Source organism: Zingiber officinale, chromosome 9B, assembly GCF_018446385.1.
Source record: "Zingiber officinale cultivar Zhangliang chromosome 9B, Zo_v1.1, whole genome shotgun sequence".
Lineage (NCBI taxonomy): Eukaryota > Viridiplantae > Streptophyta > Magnoliopsida > Zingiberales > Zingiberaceae > Zingiber > Zingiber officinale.
In genome coordinates, this window is record NC_056003.1 from 23,474,860 (window position 1) to 23,497,271 (window position 22,412).

The window sequence follows — 22,412 nt, forward strand, 5'->3', positions numbered from 1 at the left end:
CTATGGCGCGCGGTGGCTGCCGACGAAAGAGGATGCGGCTCACGGTGGCTGCCGGCGAAGGAAGCTGCGACGCGTGGTGGCTACTAGCGAAAAAACTGTGGCGCACGGTGGATGCTGGCGAAAGAAGCTACGACACGTGGGGGCTGCCGACGAAAGAGGCTATGGAGCACGGTAGCTACCAGCGAAGGAAGCTACGACGCGTGGTGGCTGTAGGCCCCTGGTGGTGGCAGAACGGAGACGAGCCCTCTCTGGTGGCGCTGACCCAACCGCAAAAGGAAGAAGGGGGTGACGCATGAGGAGAGAAGTGGTGGTCGGAGGCGTCTCCCAGCAAGCGGAGAGGGAGAGAGGAGAAGGAAAGACGGCGCGACGGCGAGAGACGTAGAAGAAGCTTTCTTCCCTGTTCGCGCCGACGGAGGTGGCGTGAGGAGGCTGCAGTGCCGCTCGACGATGTCCGCGTCGAGAAGGTTGGGGGCGTCTGCCAGTGAGAGGAGAGGGAGGACCGCTGGCTCGCCGACGAGAGAGGTGGTGACGGCGTGTGTGCGACCAGTGCCCCCCTTGTTTTCCCCGACGACAGAGAAGACGCGCCCCACCTCCTCGACTGCAACACATGAACCGTGCATCTTCAAGCCCTAAGCAACCAAATGACAAAAATATCTCTCTATATCTCTATAATCTCTCTTATGCACCTATGCTACATCCGCATCATATACCATTAGCCACCACCCATGCATCACTGAAGTCCTTAAAGCAACTATGACACAACAGTCACAAAATCCAATAAATATCATCAGATTGTAAGACATAATGGTGGGTACAACTTGAGACAACCATGATGAAATGATCCATTCCATGTCACTTGAGTCTAACAAATCACAACCAATAATAATTTATAGAAACACGAAATTTTCATACTATATATGCAGTCATATCTTAATAAACAATTGTTCCTTAATAAGTTGGAAATGTGCGATCAAGTATTTTATAGAAACACGAAATTTTCATACTATATATAGTCATATCTTAATAAACAATTGTTCCTTAATAAGTTGGAAATGTGCGATCAACATCTTGTGCCCAAGACTGAAGCCCCCCAACAATGTCCTTGGCAAGAGGAAAACCATTTTTGCTGAGAAAGTGAACAGCCCTCTGGGAATCGTTGCCTCTCCTACAAACTAAATACAAGCCAGCACATTTAGCGGAATCTTGCCCTGCTTCCTTCATAATTGAATCGATTGTAGAAAGCTTATCTTCTAGAGTGGACAGAGGTATGTTAATTGACTTGGGAATAGCTGTAATTTTGAAGTGATGTGCTGGCCTTACATCCACCAATACATGCGGCTCGCCATTGTTAACAATTTCATTATACTCTTTACTGCTGATCCGTGAAGTCTCAGGAATCAGGCTCAGTGTGTTGCTTGCCTGCAAGATAAATAATTATACCAGAAATATTGAGCTCTTCCCAACCATGTTGTCATATTGTCATGTGTCTTAGACTAATTAAAACTTTTCCTGAACTCATTCAACAAAATTCACCATTCTATTAATTCTCATTAAGAAATTTAGAACGTTTCCTCTTTTCCCTAGTAACCTTCTTCCATCTAAAAATTAAAAGAATAAAATTTGGCCTTCCCACATGAAATGGAGGGAAATACTTCCGTTTTAAATATATTTTAAACAATTTAACAGCGTTCATCATTTGCAAATGATAGTTGTTTATATATCATTATACTTCTACAGGAGCAGATATTAAGAATCATGCAAGACAACTATCTACAAGAATTGATAAAATAAAGCAACCAAACTACATCAGATGGAGAAGTAAACCGATACAAGTTGAAAACTTAAAAGTAACTCAATTAACTGAGATAATTAAATCCTACAACTTGCTGAATGTTATATTAACAATACAAAACATCATACATTACTATGTAAGTAGCAAGCTTACCTTGTCAGACATAGGGGATTGAGTGAAGTTCTCATAATCAAAACTTTCAAAAATTTCTGAAGTAAACACAGCATTTTCACCACAAACAGGACAAAGTGGAGATCTTCCTCTAATCTTGACCTAGAAAAAGTAGTGCAGCTTTGTGAGTATCAAATAATTCTATAAAGATTACCAATCTCATATACTAGAGAAGACCATGGAAAAAAATAATTTGTAAATGTCCTTAGTGACCTCCAACTTTTATTTAAATTAGAAGCTGTAAATATCTTAGAGGATAAAAGATAATTTGTAAATGTCCTAATCTTTTATTCTCTAGTAAATGTCCTTTGGTTTTTAGGTAGATGATGAAAACACGTTTGAAAAAATGTCCAGTAATGCAATATAGTGACAGCTACAAAGAAGATTCAGAGCTTCATCACCTGCACAGTGGGTATTTTCCATATGCAAAATACAAGATCAAACTGCCAAATTGCGAATATCTTTACATCTTAGGAGTGAAGCATCAAGCACCAAGGAAAAGATTCACGGTATACTAAATAATCCAAATCCAAAAAGAAAATTCAGTCAATAAGATTATTCATCATGCTCAAGTTGTTGATATGCATGCCCAGTTACATGTCTATCATAACATTACAAATAGTATACAAATAAAAATGAATTTGAAAAAACAAAAAAATGAGAGACAAGCTAAGTGGAATTTTTACTAGAGTCAAGTAACATACAGTGCGGAATCGAGAAGATAATGCATCAAAAAGAAGCATTCTTCCAGAGAGAGCTTCACCAACATTGCAGACAACTTTTATGGCCTCTAAAGCTTGGAGACAACCAATCACTCCCGGAACTAATTAGCCAATATAGACATGTTGCACCAGACCACCAAAAAAGTTCAGAGCAATAAATAGATTATTCATAATTATAGAGAAAAAGACAACAAAAAGTCTAAGCCACTTCAGAGGCATATCAATTACATTGGCAAATAGAAGAGAATTTCACCAACTAATAGTACTCTTTCGGTGATAATTACAAAGAAAAAAAATCTACATGGTTTCATAAGCATATCAATTGCATAAGAAAAAACACAATCAAAGAATTTTATCAACTAATGGTAGAAAGAAATAGTTGTACCACCGTACATCCAGTGTCATGTTGCAGTGATTCACACAACTGGTATTTGATCCGATAAAACTCATTTATGAACAAAGTTAATGAACCGCACATTCGAAGAAGCTTGGTTCGTTAACATTCATGAACAATTTATGAATAAGCTTTCTTATTAATTTGTGTAAAATTTATTTGTAAATTTTATTTCTTAATTTTTTATTCCAAAAAATAAAAATATAGTAATTTATAAATTTTTATAATATTAAATTATTCATAATATGTTAAAATAAAAAAATATATAATTTTCATGTATTAGATAACTGTTTAACCTAATTTATAAGGACAACAATTCTATTAATTAAGCTCGATAAATAGGGCTCGAGCTTGACTCGAGCTTTATAAGATTTTTATTAAATAAGCTTGAACAGAGCTAAAGCTCGGTTTGTTTACACCCATACCTTTTTCTCCAACCTCCCTCCCTCCAAGCACATAGAGAATAAAGAAAGGATGTTACAAAATCTCAAGTCATTTCGATATTGTGTTGATATTTCGATGCATGGTGTCGATAATGGATTAGAGTTGAAAAAGAAATGAGACATTATCTGTGCCAAGTATGGTTTTAAATATTGTACCATGACGGGAGAAACAATTGAAACATATCATTCCACTAAATTACCGAAACTCAATACCACTCAGCAAAGACAATGTATCCTCCTTTGCTTCATCTCTTTCCTCCTTCAACCTCTAATCTATCACCTACACTATACATCAGAGCGTCAACATGATACTGGAATAGTATCTTTCCGATTAAAGATTGAAACTACCTGACACAACTTGAGATTTTGAACTTTGGTATCGAGTGGTATCGAGTTTCAATGATTTATTAGAACGATATGTTTCGACCGTTTCGTCCAACACAGTATGAGATTTCAAACCATGATTTTGATTGCCAATGATACAACAGGACGTACTCGAACTAAGCAGATCTTTATGAAACTAAGCATGGATGGAAACTTGTGAGAGGTAAGAAAATCACTGGCAGAAACTGATTATATGATTTGCAACTCACCTATCCCAAGAACACCACTATCAGAACATCTTTGACATGCCGCAGCAGGTGGTGGGGTGGGAAAAAGACACCGGTAACAAGGACCTCCATTATGATGATAAACAGTGAGCTACATAAAAGTGAACTGTCTTAGAAATAACAGTTTGGAACTCAAATCTTTTAGGTTCTATACAATACAGCAATGCCATCCAAAGGAAGCAGATTTTTAGTATAAGACTACCTGACCTTCCAAGCCCAATGCTGCACCTGATATTAGAGGCTGCAAGGAAGAGCAAGCAACCAGTCATGAAGGATGCCATAACAAATTCAATGTCATATATATATATATATATATATATATATATATATATATATAGACGAAGCCGTGTTCAACACCTGTCTTCTCTAATATTTGCTGGTTAAGCCTTTTCTTTTATTTTGAATAACTGACCAGAAATTGCCATCTGTTTTCTAATTCTCGTATCATATTTTGACAGTTGCATTATTAATTTTATACATTCAAAATATCAAAAACAAATGCAAGCTTCAAATGGTATATTATCATCTGTTTGGGGGAATTATCCATTGAAAATTATGCAATTAACTGCCTTGAATAAAGGTTTCAATTGAATAGTCCTCATTCAAGATGGTTTGTAATAGATTTTGAATATTAACCATATGAAACTATGCAACTAATTACATAAAATGGAAATATTATTTCCCATTAATTAGTTCCTACTTCATCTCTAAAATTCACTTGATCACTGATCGAATTACTCTGCTCAAGCTTGCAGCTTCTCCTTCTGAACAATCCCATTCAACAATTGCCATGAAAACATTTCTAATATGTTCAATTGCCTATTTACTTTCTATGTTTCTTCTCCCTCAACCTTCAATCTTCCTGCGACCCCAAGATGTGTAGAACCCTTGCCTTTGCTTGCAAATCCACAAGCCACTTTAATGTGTCATTTGTATATTCCCATCACAACCTCTTCAATCTCTTATTTTCCATTTTGTGGATGTAGGCACCTCGTTGTAGTTGTCACCTACAATGTTTCATAGCTCTCTGAGATGCTCTAGCCCATGGGAAAATGGGTTTTGGCAGTGACCACACAAGTGACACTGACAAGAAAAAGAAGCTACATAAGGTGACCCTGCTCTTTTAGGGGCTTATAAATTATGTCATGGTTATAGTGAAGAAGATGACTTATTCAGGCTCACAACCTGCGTTAGCTACAAGGTGATTCTAATAGTATTAATTCTTAAATTCTTTATTCCCCTAATCAATATGTATAGATTCAATGCAAATATTTATTACATATCAGGGTTTAAAATATCACTTTGTGTCAGTTGGCACAAACAAAATTCATCTTCCACCCATCCATCAGCACACAATAACCTCTTGAGACACTAATGCCTTGTTTACTCCTAAGAATGGAAGAGGGAAAGGATGTATCGCATGAGTCGAGATTCCCTCGTTTACTTAATGAAACCCAAGGTCCTCTCATTTTTTGTCCACCCAAAAGGCGACTACCGCAACTTCTTCTCTGTGTGCCCCCAACAACATGCCAATATGACTGTATGAGGTGACAGACGAGGTCGTTAGTTCATGATGGCCAGGCCAAGTCACCAACCCCAACAACCCAACCCGAGTCAACCCGAAAAAAATCAGGTTCAGGTTGAGAATTTTTAGGTTCAGGTCCGGTTCGGGTTGGAGGGTTTCAAGTTTAAAATTTTCGGATCGGGCTGAGTCAACCTGAATTTAGGGTTTAGTGTGTTTTTTGGGGTTAAATCAAATTTTATTTTGAAAATTATACTTTTATGTATATTAATATCAATGTTAGTACAATAATGTTGATGTATTTAGATAAAAATAAATACTTATATGAAAAATAGCCAAAAAAAAAGTCGTTTTGAATCAGGTTTATCGGGTTATTCGGGTTGGGTTCAAGTTTAGGGTTTCAAGTTGAATTTGGGTTCTGATCGGATTTGGGTTGTGATTTAAAAAAAAAAAATTGACCTGACAAACCCGACCCGACCCACCTGAATTGACACCCCTAGGCCTCATAGAAGCCAGACCAGGTCAAGAAGTCTCCACAAGGCCACCTTAAGCTCAAGGCTGCAGAAGTTGGCCTAGCCGTAAGCTCGCAGCAGCCTCATGGCAGCTAGGCTTTGTCAAGAACTTACGACAGCCACACAATTGTAAGGCCTAATCATGAGCTCACAGTGGCCAAGCTCATGGCCTGGTGAGTTTCCCTTACTCACTGCTGATCCTTTCTCACTGATCTTTCCTTCCCACGGTTGCTGATCCACTGCTAATCCTTTCCTTTTCCACTGCATAAGTTTTGGGCCAAGACCTCAATTGTATTAAGATTATTCTATGAAATTGGAGGTTCATGGAAAGCTCTACTTCTTTCCAGGTAATACAAACATGAGATACAATTTGAGAAAGAGCAGAAATCAAGCTTAATTTTCAAAATATCAACCTCCACAAAAGAACTGATATTGCATCATAAAGCAAATATATTTTAATTTGCTTATAGAGGTAAGTAAGAATAAGATAATTGAGACTATTGATTTCAAGGCCTAAATTTGGATTACTCATGAGGACAATTTGCTTCAGTCATTTTGATCTCATAACCTAAGAAAATGGCTATTAGAGAATCAAACTCAAAGATGGACTGCTACATACCATAGGTATAGTATGGCATGAACCTTGATGACTGTTATATGTCAACAACACTATAAAGGTATAAACGATGTTGTTCATCACCTCACAGGACAACAGTACAGTACCCAAGCGGATGGATAAATATTAATAGGTAGGCTGCCCTATGGTATTCATAGCAAATTGTGAATTTAGACACTCAAATATTGACACTTCAGAAAATGTTTGATTTGAAACTTCAATTTTTCAACTGTCGTATTGATCCCCAATCAGAAGATAACAAAGGCTAACTCCCATATGCATGAACAGCAAGTGTCAAAGAGAATAATGTTGTAAATTGAATAAACACCAATAAGAATCCATCATATTTGGCTACACTGTAGCCGGAAACCAAGGTGTTGTAGTATCTTTATTTTGAACTTAGGCTTGAAGTTAAGAGTTTTATCCATCAATTTCTAGGTGGCATCAATTCTGTAATCACCATGAACTGCTGGCAAGTGATGAAATCTGAGTCTGATAGAACTAACAGCAAAACTTTGAAGGTTTCTTAGGAATTAGATTAACCAAACATTACCTTATCTAAAAAAACACAGCAATCACTGATCATGTAACGACTTGGAAGGTTATCTGTTGCATCAACAACAACATCATATCTTTGGAAATAACAGTAGCCTTGGAAAGCAAGATAATTTAGCCACTATTGAATGGAGAAGTGAAGTTTGAAAAATATATAGACTTTGTTAAGGATACTGTCTCACTATATCCAATGCATTCGCTGTCTTCAAAGCATCTTGGTGTTCAACCACCTTCACAGAGGAATTAATCCTGGAATCATATAACTCAATCTGATAAAGTCCTCAAATATAATTCGACACAGAGAAATTGGAAACTATTCATTGTGTTTATCGTGCGCACACGAAAAAAAGATATTCTCATATTAAACAGATCCAGCAAAGGGCATCTACATACGCGCGACAAGCAGAAGCTGCTGATTTCACTTTTGATTCACCCACATATGCTTCTTTGTGAATAATCTGAAATCAGAGTATCAGCAAGAATACAAACTCTAATAATGAAAATAAGAATCTAGTCATACGTGAAGTAAATAACAACAACAACCAAACCTTATCCCACTAGGTGGAATCGGCTATATAGATCCTTTTACACCATTGAACTCTATCTCTTAATATATCATCATCTATACTTAAATAAATTTTATCTTGTTTTATTGTTGCTAACCAAGTCTTTCTTGGTCTTCCTCGTTTGATATACATGCTTGTCATTTCACATCGCCGAACTGGAGTATTTATTGGTCGTCTAAGTCATGGTTTAAAGTGCCGTGCCGAAACGGTCGAAACGGGCGAAACGCCTCGTTCCGCTCGGCGACTGACATCGACACGACTCGGCACCAGACCCAGGACAAGTGCGACGTGTTGCGCGACCCCGTGGTCACAGCAGAGGGGTCACTCGACCATGCAACAGTAGCGGAGAGGTCGCATAACCCTTCCGCTATCACCGTGGAGTCATCGTTCGACCTTGCGCTCACTGCATAGGGGTCGCACGACCAACGTGGTCGCGCCGAAAGAGTCATGCAATCCCCGCGACCATGGCTGGTTGCGTAACCCTGCAACAGCACCGAAGTCGTGCGAGCTCGCGAGTGGTGTCAGATTTCAGATTTTTTTAAATTAAACTTAGGTTAATTTTTTTAATCAACTCCTAGTTATGGTAGAGATAATCTAAAGAGACTATTAATTAATATATTTTATATTTAAAAAATACCGAAACTATATCGGCACGACACGATACGGTACCGAAACTTTATCGTTTCAGTCTAGGACTGAAACCTCGGCACGGGTCAAAATTTTAAACCTTGGTCTAAGTACATGCCTATACCATCTTAAACGTGTCTCTCGAAGTTTTTCCTCGATAGATGCAACTTTCTCTCTAATGCTTTCATTTCTTATTCTGTTCATTTTCATATGTCCACACATCCACCTTAACATCCCCATCTCGGCAACTCTCATCTTTTGCTCATGTGCCCAACATTCAGCTCCATAAAGCATAGTAGGTCTAACTGCAGTTTTGTAGAATTTTCCTTTAAGTTTTAGAGATATTTTACAATCACATAAAACACCCGACGCTTTCCTCTATTTTAACCATCCTGTTTGTATTCTATATAAGACATCTCTCTCAATCCTTCCATCATTTTATAAAAATGATCCTAAATATCTAAAACTTTCGGTTCTGGGTAACTTGTCATCTCCTATATTAACAATTGTCTCATTATGTCTAATATTGTTAAACTTAAATTCCATATATTCCGTCTTTATTCTACTAAGCCTAAAACCTTTCCCTTCTAGTGTTTCCCACCAAGATTTTAGTTTAGCATTTACTTCTCCACGTGTTTCATTTATCAAAATAATATCATCTGCAAACAACATACACCACGATACTGTGTCTTGAATGTGTGTAGTGAGTTCGTCTATAATTAGTGTAAAAAGATAGGAACTTAGAGTTAATCATTGATGCAACCCCATCTTTATTGAAAATGCTTCGGTTACTCCGCTTGAAATTTTTACTCTAGTCATTACATCCTCGTGCGTACCCTTAATTAGTTCAATATATGTTACGATAACACCTCTCTTTTCTAAAATTCTCCCTATAATTTCTCTTGGAACTCTATGATAAACTTTTTTTAAGTCAATGAATACCATGTGTAGATATTATTTTTGTTCTCAATATTTTTCAATTAATTGTTTAAGAAGATGTATAACTTCTATTGTCAACCTTCTAGGCATGAACTCAAATTGATTTTCGGTCACCGTGGTCTCCTTAATATTTTTTCTATTATTTTTTTTCCAAAGTTTCATAGTATGGCTCATTAGTTTAATACCCTATAGTTTGCACAATTTTATATATCTCCTTTGTTCTTATATAAGGGAACTAGAAAACTTATCCTCTATTAATTAAGCATTTTTTTCGTTTTTAATATCATGTTAAATAATTTTGTAAGTCATTCAATACCTTGTTTCCCTAAGCACTTTTTCATTGTACATCCCATTTAAAGCTTATTCTACTTCTAAAGTTTGAATTCTACGATAAAATTTAAATTTTTATACTCATTTAACCTACTTAAATTACCTAAGTTAAGTTGGTTGTTTAAACCTTCATTAAAAATTGATAAAATACCTCTTCCATCATTTTTTTATTTCTCTAACGTTTACTAGTACCCTAATACATTCATCTTTAGTACATTTTATTTGGATAAAATCTCTTGTCTTTCTTTCTCTCACTTTAACTATTCTATAAATGTCTCTTTCTCCTTCTTTTGTATCCAATTTTTGATATAATCGTTCAAAAGTTTTATTTTTTGCTTTATTCACTACTCTTTTAGCTTCTTTCTTGGCTATTGTATATTTTTTTAAGTTTTCTTCGTTCTTACAATTATATAATTCTTTATAAGCTATTCATTTTTCTTTTACTTTCTCTTATACTTTCTCATTCCACCACCAAAATTCCTTACTTAGTGGTACATGTCCCCTCACCGAGTACACTCTTAGAATCACTGTACATTTCACCTAATGCTTGTACTCCTACCTTCTCCTTAAATATATTTTGCTTCTCATCCTTTAACTTCCACCACTTAATTCTAGAAGTTGTATATATATTTTTTTTATTAATACTATGTTTGAGGCAAATATTCAACATTACTAACCTAAGTTGGGTAGTTAAGCTTTCTTCAGGGATGACCTTACAATCTTTACAAATCTTTCTATCCTTCTTCCTAACCATAAGAAAGTCAATTTGTGATTTATTATTCCCACTTTTGAATGTGACTAAGTATTTTTTTTTAAAACATATTAGCTAATATAAGGGCATATGTTATTGCAGAATCTAATATAGTTTTTGTTGGTGCAATTTGCACTAACGGTCTAATCCGGATTTTGATGAATGACAAATAAGTTAAGTTAGATTCTGTTGTGATCTAACCACATTAAGTGTGCAGGAAATTCAACTAGGTTTACCGGATAGTTGGTACGAAATCCAACTAGGCCGACGGGCCGACCAGATAGCTGGCGCGAAGTCCAGATAGGTCGACCGACTGACCTGATATTTGGCAAGAAGTCGAGCTAGGTCAACGGGCCGACCAGATAGCTAGCATGAAGTCTAGACAGGTCGACGAGCTAACCGGATGTCTGGCAAACTGGTAAATTAAAGATAAATCACTGGAGGAGAGTGACCAACAGGATGTCTGGCAAACTGGCGTCGGTCCAGTTTAGGTCCATTTGAGATCCCTAAGTTGAGACCTTAACTAATTCTTGGTCCAGGAGGATAGTAACTAATTACTGCTCTTTAATTATAATTATGCTAACACTTGTCTTGCAGGTTTATTGGACTAACATTGTTTTGCAGGACAAAAAAGAAAAATTACCTTCGGGTGAACAGTGTCCCAAGGCGCCTTCCATGGCTATGGAAGGCGCCTTCGCACTGATCATAGAAGGTGCCTTCCATGGCCATGGAAGGCGCCTTCCGCAGGATAAACTTGGACGTCATCGCAGATAAGAGCCAAGTCGTTCGGGATAGAGTTTGACCAGTTGAAGGCGCCTTCCACGCCTATGGAAGGCGCCTTTCACAGCCTATATAAGACAGGCTCGACTAAGCAACCATCAACAACACATATTCGAGCTACTACGCGTTCTTTTGAGGTTCCGATTGCTCCGGGCTCCTGCTACGACTCTACTGCAAAGTTGTTACGCTCGACGATTGCTCCGAGAACTTTCGATGGCGGTCGGCAGATTGACATCGACACAAGCACTCCCACTTTAATCTCCAAGTGTCGATAATTTGCTTTTGTAATTAATTACTGCAAAAAGGACAAGTGCAGTATGTTGCACTTGTTCAACTTTCTTTATACTGAATTTCCTCTCCCGGAGGTACCGGAAGAGACCTTTAGTGGATTACCTGTCGATAGGTTCGCAGGATCTGAGTCTTGGAGTAGGAGTTGTCAAAGGCTCTGAACCAAGTAAACTGTCTGTGTCTTCTTGTATTCTCGTTCTTTTTAGTTTTTCCGCTGCATTCGTATACTTTGATTTCAAAACGAGAAAACGAGTTTTTGAAAACCACGTGATTCACACCCCCTTTCACCTTCTCACGTGCGATCGATCTAATAGTTTGCCTTCGTCAAGGCGCCTTCCACACCTATAACCCCTATGTACCTAAGATAGGCTCGACCAAGCAACCATCAACAACACATATTCGAGCTACTACGCGTTCTTTTGAGGTTCTGATTGCTCCGGGCTCCTGCTACGACTCTACTGCAAAGCTGTTACGCTCGACGACTGCTCCGAGAACTTCCGATCGCATTGACATCGACACAAGCACTCCCACTTTAATCTCTAAGTGTCGATAATTTACTTTTGTAATTAATTACTGCAAAAAGGACAAGTGCAGTGTGTTGCACTTGTTCAACTTTCTTTATACTCGATTTTCTCTTCTGGAGGTACCGGAAGAGACCTTTAGTGGATTACCCGTCGATAGGTCCGCAGGATCTGGGTCTTGGAGTAGGAGTCGTCAAAGGCTCTGAACCAAGTAAACTGTCTGTGTCTTCTTGTATTCTCGTTCTTTTTAGTTTTTCCGTTGCATTCGTATACTTTGATTTCAAAATGAGAAAACGAGTTTTTTGAAAACCACGTGATTCACCCCCCCCCCTTCTCACGTGCGATCGATCTAATAGTTTTCCTTCCTCATTTCTCGTTCCAAACCTATAACCCCTATGTACCCTCTCATATTCCTCATTTTTCACTCCGACATGTCCATTTAGATTGTCTCCTATTAAAATCATTTCATTTAGCGGAATGTTTTATAATATTTCATCTAAGTTGTCCCAAAACCTTAATTTGATAACTTAATCTAATCCTACTTGCGGTGCATTTACGGTAATTATGTTCATAATTTTTTTGCCACTATTATCTTAAGGGGTATAATTCTATCCTCTTTTTTAACTACTCTTACAACCTCATCCTTGAACGAACTATCTACAACAATACCCACTCCATTTCTTGCTTTACTCTTTCTTGTATATCATAACTTAAAACTCAAGTTCTCTACTAGTTTTGCCTTCTCGCCTACCCATTTTATCTCTTGTACACAAAATACTAATTTTTCTCCTAATCATCGTATCTACTACCTCCATTGATTTACCAATGAGGGTTCCTATGTTCCAAATCTTATATTATTAATTTTCCTATCATATTTATTCTTATCCAACCTATGGTGTGAGAACTCTTGCCTACTTAACACTACACCCAAGTTCTCGTGGAGATGTAGCGGTCCTTGCCGATACGTTACAGTCGGACCTTGCAACGCAAACTTTTACATATTTATACTACACCTGAGTTCTGGAGATGTAGCGGTCCTTGCCGAGACGTTACAATCGGATCTGCAACGTGTTCCTTCCAGGGAACAACATAGTACAATAGTTTAATGGATTCATTTATTGAATATTTGTCATAATTTTAACATTGACAAGCATTCTAACGCAACCCTCCTCCTTTATCCGGGATTGAGACCGACCATGACTGTCAGCCTAACGCAACCCTCCTCCTTTATTCGGACTTGGGATCGACCATGACTGGTTCGTCACGAGCTTCATACGTGAAGTAGCATAGCATAAAAAATATAAAATTTTATATCATTAAATTTCTTACAAATAAATAATTATTAACAAGATGAGGAATTTCCTAATATGTTCTTCATTTGTCCTATAATAGCACTATGATGAAGCCTAAGTAGAATAGTGTATGGTAAGAGATATACATGTTCGCAGAGGGAAAATAAAGAGGAAATGCAAAGAGGATATACATACTTGCCGATGTAGATTGTTTAACTCCACAATGTCGCCATCCACAATACCTAAGCAACCTACAGAAAACGAGATCAAGTCTAAACACAAGACACAAGCCATAGAAGTTAAGAAGATGCCTTTAAAGGAAAGCAAAATGGAAGTGGATGCAAATTTAGTGGAGGCATTTGAAAAAAAATAAAATGTTGTAGCCTGCAAATCAATCTTTTTCTGAAATATAAACATTGGCTTAACCTGTAAAAACCAATGAGGAGAAAATGCAGCATTAGATCAATGCAACAGCTGCATGCATGTTGTGCAGAAAATTTTCAAAAACCTACATACCAACACCACATGCGGCAAGGTACATAGCCGCAGGTGATCCCAACCCTCCAGCGCCAACCACCAAGATTGAAGACCTTGATAGTTTCAATTGCCCTGCATAGTATCACTGGAAAAGGTCAATGTTCCTCACCAAACTCCAAAATAAGCTACTAGATATTTTAAATATTCAAGAAAAAGGCACTAACTATTTCTTTTACAGCATGTTATCCACTATAGAATTATCAAGGTGAATATCATAAAAGAAAATTACCAATTGGTGGAAAGGTCAATGTTCCTCATTCGATGCCAAACAAGCCACTAGCTATGTCAAATATTTAACAAAAAGGTTACTGCCTAGTTCTTTTTTACTATAAAATTATCAAGATGAATACCAAAAAACAAAAACATCAATTTGTGATCTCCTCAATCCTAATACAGGCTAGGGATTTGGGAGTCGGACATGGTTTAAAATTTTGACCCGTATTGGAGTTTCAATTTATGACAAGAACAACAGGGTTTCGGTACTGTGTTGTGTCTGGTTTCAATATTTTTTAAATATAAAATATATTAATTAAAAATAAAAAAAATAACCTAAATGTTAAAAAAATTAAAAATACAAATAAAATAATTTTAAAAGAAAAAGAAAAAAATGAGGGATTGTAGCAAACCCCGTGGAGGTCACCGTGGCATCACGAAGCCTCCACAACCCCACAGTGGCCCGTTGTGCCAGTGCTGAGCGGTGGATGGAACGGCAAATTTTGCCCAACGCAGTATGAAATTTTAATCCATGAGTTGGGGCACATTAACTGATAGTCACCAATATTAAATGTGATTCTATATGAACCAACATCTGAACATAATGTAAAGCAGTTATACAGACTAAGGTAAAACACACAATAGGAAATAAAATATGTCACATACTTTGATTACTTTTCTATCAAGCATGGGATAAATAGACAACAAGAATTTAGATTTTGAGGTCACGATCACTGGACATGAATGAATTTCTGCAAACAACCAAAAATTATCAATGTGAACCGTATCATCGGGTTTACAGCTGAAGCGAAGACCAGTGCAGATCCAGCTTTGCAAAATTACAACACATGGGGAAAACAATGAAATTTTATGATCTCAGGTTCTCGACTGACTGAAAAACAAGAGGAAACGTCGAGAATCAGTTCCTCTGGTTCCACAGACGGATCATTTAACTGGAACTCTGATGGGAGGAAAGGTTCAGCAAAAAAAAGGTGGAGAATCCTTTTCTCCCAGCCCTTCTAAACCATTAAGAATCGTAACATGCTACACACCCACGATTAAATTCAAATTCAGAAGTTTTGGAAATAAAAAAAAGATTCCTTTGAGCAGAGAAAAATTATTACACTACTCACCAATGGTCCTAGTGATAACAAAATATATCTCCTAGGAATCTGCCTTTTCAGGAAAAAAATAGGATAGCATTCAATCCAGATAATTAAACCAAACGTCTAACCGACCTTCCACGCCAAAATCAGAAAGCAAGAGATGGCGGCTATATCTTTGGATCATCTCAGGGCTAAGGGCGCTGAGCGAATTGCCATTGATTTGAGGGCACAAAAAAGGGTTCAAACCGCAGTACGCGTTCTGGCGCTCCGGCGTGGCGTCCTGGGCTTCGAGCTCCGCCTCGAGAAGACGGATTCGGTTCTCAAGTTCCTCTCTCTCGGCGCGGAGCCTCTCGATCTCACGGGGGAGATCAGTGCCGGATGATCCGCTACCATTACTCATCGGCTCCATGTCCAGCCAGCCACGAGAGTAGCCGGAGAGTGGCTTGGCACACTTGCTTTCTCGGCAGCTTCTCCGGCTCTCCGCTCGTGTTTAGGGTTTCAGCAATTTGAATCTCCAAACCTCATGGGAAAAGTTAGTTTCACCCCCATAATTTACTTATTTTGTCGAAATGGCCCCGCTTCTCAACTTATCCCTTGTCTCAGCCGTGTTCTAAAAAGCGTCATTAAGCGTCGTTTAAGCGCACTTAAGCGCGAAGCAAGGAAGAAAAACTTCGCTTTAGGTGAAAGCGGGGAAAAAATGATCAAAGTATATTTGACCAAATTAAGCATGATTAAGTGCGCTTAATAGCGCTTAAGCACGATTTTTTATTTATAATTTTAATTGATTTGTAAATTTTTAAAAAACATAAGGAAAAAAATTTAGAGAAAACGAAGAGACACAACTTCTCTTAATTCTTGAGAGAAAAGTTATAATCTATCATAAACCCCCTATTTACCTGCTAATCGAGAAAACTAATGGATATTATAAACTTTGTGACTTTTACCTTTCTAAACATGTGAGAAATTTATACATGAACTTTAAATTTATCATGTTTAAGTATTATGTTTAAGTATTATTTGATCTATTTATTTGTTTAAAATAATTAAATTTTATTTAAAAATAAAAAATATTTTTTTACGCTTAAAATTATCCTAAGCTCGCTTAAACTTATAAAACTGGAAGCTTGGACTCGACACTTCGCCACGCTTAGCGCTTTTTAAAACATTGCTTGTCTGAAGACCCCCACTCAAGATCAACAGACTGGCAAATGCACCGCACGTGACGTAGAAACAGGTGACCAATTTCTATTGGATCAAGCTGATTTAAAAATCAATAGATAGATTTTTTGTCCGCTAGGATCCTCTAAACCATTTTTTACAGTCCAGGGGATGGTCCCTTGACGTGGATAAATGATCCCTACCTATTTTATGAATAGAGACCATTCATTTCACCAATCTATACTAAAAGACCATCCCCTAGACCGCAAAAAGTGATCCAGGATTTGCCCTCGTTTTTTTGGATCTACATATCAGAGAATACATTATTTATCGCCGCATCAGACGATACAATCGAAAAAGATATATACGTTTATTTTCTTTGTATATATCGGACGATACAATTCAAAGGACTACCGACAAAAGATGTAATAATTTTCATCTAGCGCTATTCATAATGAATGACGTTAAATTAATAGACAGTCGAGATGCCACTTTTAACTCCCTCAACTGTAGCTTCTCAACCTTGTCTTGTGTAAATATCAACCAACTTTCGATCAGTAGTGTGTACTACTATGCTACAGCTTCCGCTTTGTATATGCAACTGGATCTTGGAAATTTAGAAGCTCTCTGATGGTGGTACCGTCGATGTTTCTGCCATGCTTCCCTGCCGAGACGAGAAGCTAAAAGGATAGCCGGTTTTGGAGAGGGCCCATGATTACCATCCCATGAGTCTCTCAGGAGTCGGGCAGAACCAGTAAAGGGATGTCTCTGATTCTGTATCCAGTGCCCCAAAAGGATGCAAGGCTTAAACCCATTATTGCCATCACCACGACTGAGCAAGCTGCGGGAACTGCATGGCTGCCTCCTAGAAATTGTGTCGCAAGAAGCCCTGCGAGTGTGGAGCTCTGCATTCCGGTGCACAGTGAAATTGTTCTGCAAGCTGACTCCTCTTGCCTGGAAGAAGAGATTGAAAAAAGGTTTAAGGATTGAGGATAATTTCAACACCAAATGCAGTTCACAGACTAGAACTCAAGCGAAATGATGTCACAAGATGTCACAAGTAGATGCCAGCAATTGCTCGAGTAGAAAATTTAAAAAAAAAAATGCTGCTGTCGTGGTATATGTTTCAAACATCACACAGAATATGAGTAAATGGCAAATCCAGATACAAAGGAAGAATATGTATGAGCTTGGATGGAAGTTTCTGAAAGTCTATGATCAAAGAAAAGTGTGTATGAGTTTGTTTCATGAATATGTACGTCGAAGTTTGCTACACAGCTATAGAGTATTCAGTCCAACTCAATAGACTATTTGATATTTGTCCTCTCAATACAACAAAATGCTAAGTAGATATTGCAAAAATAGTAACCAGCCAACTATTAACACACAGGACAAATCCTAGTATGTCTTACACAACCAACAACAACAGCAACAATAACAATCAAGTCTTATCCCACTAGGTGGGGTCGGCTATATGAATCCTTCTATGTCATTGGGCTCTATCCCCTCCTATATCTTCATTTATATTTAAATAATTTTTTTCTTGTTTTATTGTTGTTAACCAAAACTTTTTATTTTTTCGTTTGATAGAGACATTTGTCATAGTTTCACATCCCCTAACTCAAGCATTTATTAGTCGTCTAAATACATGTCTGTATCATCTTAAACGTGTCTCCTGAGTTTTCTCTCAATTAGTACAACCCAACTTTCTCCTTAATATTTTCATTTTTTATTCTATTCATCCTTGTATGTCCGCACATTCACCTTAACATCCTCACTTTTGCAACTCTCATCTTCTATTCATGTGCTCACGATAGGGAGAAAGCACAACCCCGCCTCAACTAATTGACCAATGTAGCTCCATGAATATTGGAGTTTGGGAATCCCTCCCCTCACAAGGAGGTACGCATAAACAGCTTCCTTTGGAGCAAATAAATGCAAATGCACCCGGAAGGTCAAGTTTTCTTTTTTCAGAATTTTTTCCCTTGTAACAATTGGGAAAGTACTTTTCTTTAAGAGTGACTTCCTTGCCATAATGGCAAGGAAAGAGCATGTTTGGAATCATTTCCATCATGGGGAAAATACTTTTCTTATGAGGGATGGGCTTTTCCCCTCCCCCTTACCAATACTTAACTCTAAGCCTAAGGAAATTATATCACATGCTGCAAAAAGCAAATGCGAATAAACAAGTTAGCTCAGATAGAATAAATGATTAATAAAAAAAAAATGAAAGGGCTAAATGTATAAACACTAAGAATGGAGTTTACCTAAGCATGGGCAATTTAGCAAACCAGTAGCCCACCATGAAAGCAACAAGATGAAATGTTATAATTGGAAAAAGTAACATAAGTCCATTTGAAGACAGGATCTGACTCCGATTGATGGAAAGAGGGCTTCCAATGCACAATGATGTACAAAACATAGCAATGAAGGGCATTATAGGTCTGATGAGGTTCACAAAGGGCTTTGCGTAAGTGTTGAGAAGAAGTCCCAAGGCAACAGGAAATAGAACCACCTAGAAAACCAACAAAAATAGTCAGTAATACATTGGTTCTAACTGAACAATCAAAATGGTGGTATCAGAGATTCTAGAATTTGCATGTCTATATGGATATGCATAGACGAAAATATCTGTATAAGCACCTAGAATGCAATGGCTAGTAATCTAGACAGCGAGAAAAAAATTAACCCACATGGTAATGAACAAGGGACGCATTAAATATATCAAAAGTTGAAAATAACAAGCACATCCAATGACCCAAACATGGAAGAAGAAATATGTACCATAAAATGGTTTTTCCATGTGTCATGAAAACCATAATACTCTTGACCAGTGGAAGGTTGAAACAGATTATCTTCAAAACAGGCATGAATTCAGGAACAATTGCTTAAGGCCTAGAGTTTCTGGTCAAGCCCGTGTTTTTCAAAGTTGCTGAATGCATCAAGGTCCTTACATTATTAGAATGAACATTCAGGTGCTACATCAGATGTCATTTCCTGCAGATGCTGAAAGGAAGCTACAATGAAAATTTTCTGGTTAAGGGCCTGAGGCTTATAGCTGAACTGTCATTTCTAGACCAGACCCAGAAGTGTTAGATTTCTCAATAGCAGTGAAAATGAAGAAAGCTCATGTTTTAGGAAACAAATTTCAAATGATGAGATTATACATTTAGCAGCACAGAGCACAGAAAAAAAAAGGAGCTCTTGATGTGGTTTTAATCCACAGAAAAGAAGAGATTTAAATTGTATTTTGTTCTCTAAGTCCTCGCATGTTAGATAACAATAGCTCTGAAACAATCATGAGCTTTCATCAATTGACAAAATGTCTGAGATTTCTTTAATTTTGCACCACAAAGCAAAAAAGGTATCGTTTCTACTTTCTAAGGTTGGCTAATTTTGCACAACAAAAAAGCATCATTTCTACTTAAAGAAAAGGTAGGCTAAGTAGTGTATCTTCTTAACATCTATCGGGAATGTATGCCATCATACTCCAGAGATAAGCAACAAACTTATTTTAATAATAGCAATGGAAAAAATGATTCTGTAATCTCCATAGTTATGAAAAAATCTGTCTTTTTACCTGCAAAATGGACTTTGACATAGCAACTCCATCTACTGGAACCACAGAACCAATCAAAAGACCAGTGAGAAGAGGTGTAACAAGTACTGAGGAGATTGTTGTCGAGCTAGTAAGTAGAATGCTCAAAGCTACATCACTCTTACTCAAGAAGCTAGCATAACTAGAAAGCTGAGCGCCAGCAACACAGCAAGTAAGGATAAAGCCAGCATAGAACATAGTTGGAGTTCTGAATGCTTTTGCAATCAACAAACCTAAAAGTGGTTTAAGAGCATACTGTGCAATATATCCAACAGAGAGAGCTAAAGGCCTGCAACAGATGAGCCACAATGAAATACACAAGCAAGATTATTAATTGTACTATAACAGAAAGGGAAAAAGAAGAAGAACCTCTTAAAAGCAAGAGCAAAATCATCAATGGACAACCTGATACCAATGGATAGCATAATTCCACCAAGAGCAGGTGCATAATATTCTTTTGAAACCCTATTAAAAATTAGAAAGACATCACTTCTCAATGATCATAAGCTTTAAATGAATGCGACTGTACAATGCCCATCTATCCAGAGTTTATTGTTTTCTAAAGCACAATACCCTAAGCCAATGATGAGAAAACAAACATTTTCTTTTTTGTGTGTGCGCAAAAACATCAATAGAAGTTTGAGTAAATTCTCAAATCTAGTACATTGGTTTAACACCCATAATCCTTCTATCCATTGTGCCAAAGGTTCATGAAGCTTCACTTACGGACTCACTGAAAGACAATATATTATGCATCATAAATATACATTTTGTTAAACATGATTGGCTGATAATTTATCCCCAAAACCTTAACTTTTAGAAAATAGATAGATCATGTATTATTATTCTTAACACTCCCTCTTCAGAAGTGAGCGGGTTCATAAGCCTCACGAGATTCCTCTGACTCAAACCCAACACATTTAACTGATGGAGAACCAAGGAGGATTCAAAAACAAGACCTGCTCATGTATCGTGTTAAATTCATTGACCTCAGATTAATCACACATCTTCCCATTTTTTCAAGCTTTGAATTGAAAAACAGCAGTCATTGATCGAATTGGCATGCACATGAAAAAGGCTAGACTTCATCATATACATATTTGCTAAAGATTCATATCAGTTTAAATCCACTGCAAAGACGAAAGATTTACCCCTCTCCCCCTCTCATGAAATATTTTACCTCAAACACAGTCATTGGCTAATGCTACGTTTACAAAGAACAGAAAGAAAGAAAAATAAATTGATTTATTTCTTTCGTTTAGTTTGGAAAGAAATACAGAAAGGAAGAAATTTAATTGTATTCATTTTCTATTATTTTGTTTCCGCCAAATTAAACTAAATTTGCGTATTTTGTTCGTAAGTGAGACGATTTTTCTCCCTTCAATTCGATCTAAGCAAATAAGATAAATGTAAAAATATAGTTCTTCGCTTTACTTCCTCTTTTGTTTCGTCTCCACCGAGTAAATATAGCACGAGTCCTCGCAAACCAACACTTCACAGCAAACCCAAAAGAGTAGCGAAATTATCAACGCACCAGGAAAACGTGGCCGGGTTGACTAAGGCAGAGACTGCAGTAGCAGCGACGACAAAGGGGAGAAGCGCCGAGAGGGCCTGCGATAGGTCATCTGAGGCCTGGTTGCCTCCGCCACCGGCGAGGAGCTCCCCGGGCGCTGCCCCAAACGAGAGGAGCGAGGCGCTTCCCTCCCTGCGGTGCCACCCGACCCTCCCCAGCCTCGGGAACGACGTCGAGCACGCCGTCCAACCCCACCTAGTCCGCCGGCGGGCAGCCCTTAGTTTCAGGGATGGGGTCGTCGACAGCGCCGTCAGCGCCAAAGAAGGCAGAGGAAGCACCTTTACCTGTACATGATGCCGGGAACAGCGGCCGGCGCCGATGCCACCACGGCAGGCGGAGGGGGGCAGAGCGGCCATGTGTGGTGGTGGCGAGCAGTCCGTGAACGTCGGATAGATCAAAGGTGTTCGATCGAACAATCGAGGATTTTAAATTTAAAATTTAAGGAAAAATCAAACAATTGGTACGATATTTATTTCGTGAGGCCGATAAGTAAAGAAGTAGAGCATCATCGCGTGATTCGCGAACCGGCCACATGTAAATCATCACGCCGAACATACCCACAACTTCACCGGCATCTATGTTAGAGAAATGGGCGGGGCCCAACTCGCCATCTCCGTGAGAGCGGGGCAGGATTTGGGTGGCGTATGTTGTTGTTTCTTACAGAAAGGCTGGATTTCTATATCCGGTAGAGTCGGTTCTGCGTACGCTGACCCGCGGAGCATCAGACGTCAGATGAAGATTCTGGAGCTAGGCGTAATTGCGCCGGCATTTGTATTAGAAGGACACCTTGTTTTA

The 22,412-nt window shown here is 38.1% G+C and overlaps 2 protein-coding genes across 4 annotated transcripts; both read right to left on the minus strand.

Annotated features, from left to right (window-relative positions):
* Positions 1 to 886: 886 nt before the first annotated feature.
* Positions 887 to 15,818, minus strand: LOC122023837 (adenylyltransferase and sulfurtransferase MOCS3-2-like). Its single transcript, XM_042582215.1, has 11 exons — positions 15,421 to 15,818; positions 13,949 to 14,041; positions 13,628 to 13,683; positions 7,732 to 7,796; positions 7,513 to 7,587; positions 7,337 to 7,415; positions 4,336 to 4,374; positions 4,116 to 4,224; positions 2,668 to 2,786; positions 1,946 to 2,065; positions 887 to 1,419 (listed from the first exon to the last, which is right to left on the minus strand). The coding sequence occupies exons 1-11, from the start codon at positions 15,695 to 15,697 to the stop codon at positions 1,039 to 1,041; spliced, it is 1,413 nt and encodes a 470-aa protein (XP_042438149.1). The 5' UTR covers positions 15,698 to 15,818; the 3' UTR covers positions 887 to 1,038.
* A 981-nt stretch (positions 15,819 to 16,799) lies between these two features.
* On the minus strand, positions 16,800 to 22,053 carry LOC122024310 (probable sodium/metabolite cotransporter BASS3, chloroplastic). Of its 3 annotated transcripts, none has more exons than XM_042582909.1 (5): positions 21,579 to 22,053; positions 20,450 to 20,509; positions 20,027 to 20,333; positions 18,714 to 18,961; positions 16,800 to 17,400 (listed from the first exon to the last, which is right to left on the minus strand). In XM_042582909.1, the coding sequence occupies exons 1-5, from the start codon at positions 21,971 to 21,973 to the stop codon at positions 17,181 to 17,183; spliced, it is 1,230 nt and encodes a 409-aa protein (XP_042438843.1). In that variant the 5' UTR covers positions 21,974 to 22,053; the 3' UTR covers positions 16,800 to 17,180. The 3 variants fall into 3 exon arrangements, with proteins under 3 accessions (XP_042438843.1, XP_042438842.1, XP_042438844.1); XM_042582908.1 differs by having other exon boundaries at positions 20,414 to 20,509; positions 21,579 to 22,052; XM_042582910.1 differs by lacking the exon at positions 20,450 to 20,509.
* Positions 22,054 to 22,412: the final 359 nt, after the last annotated feature.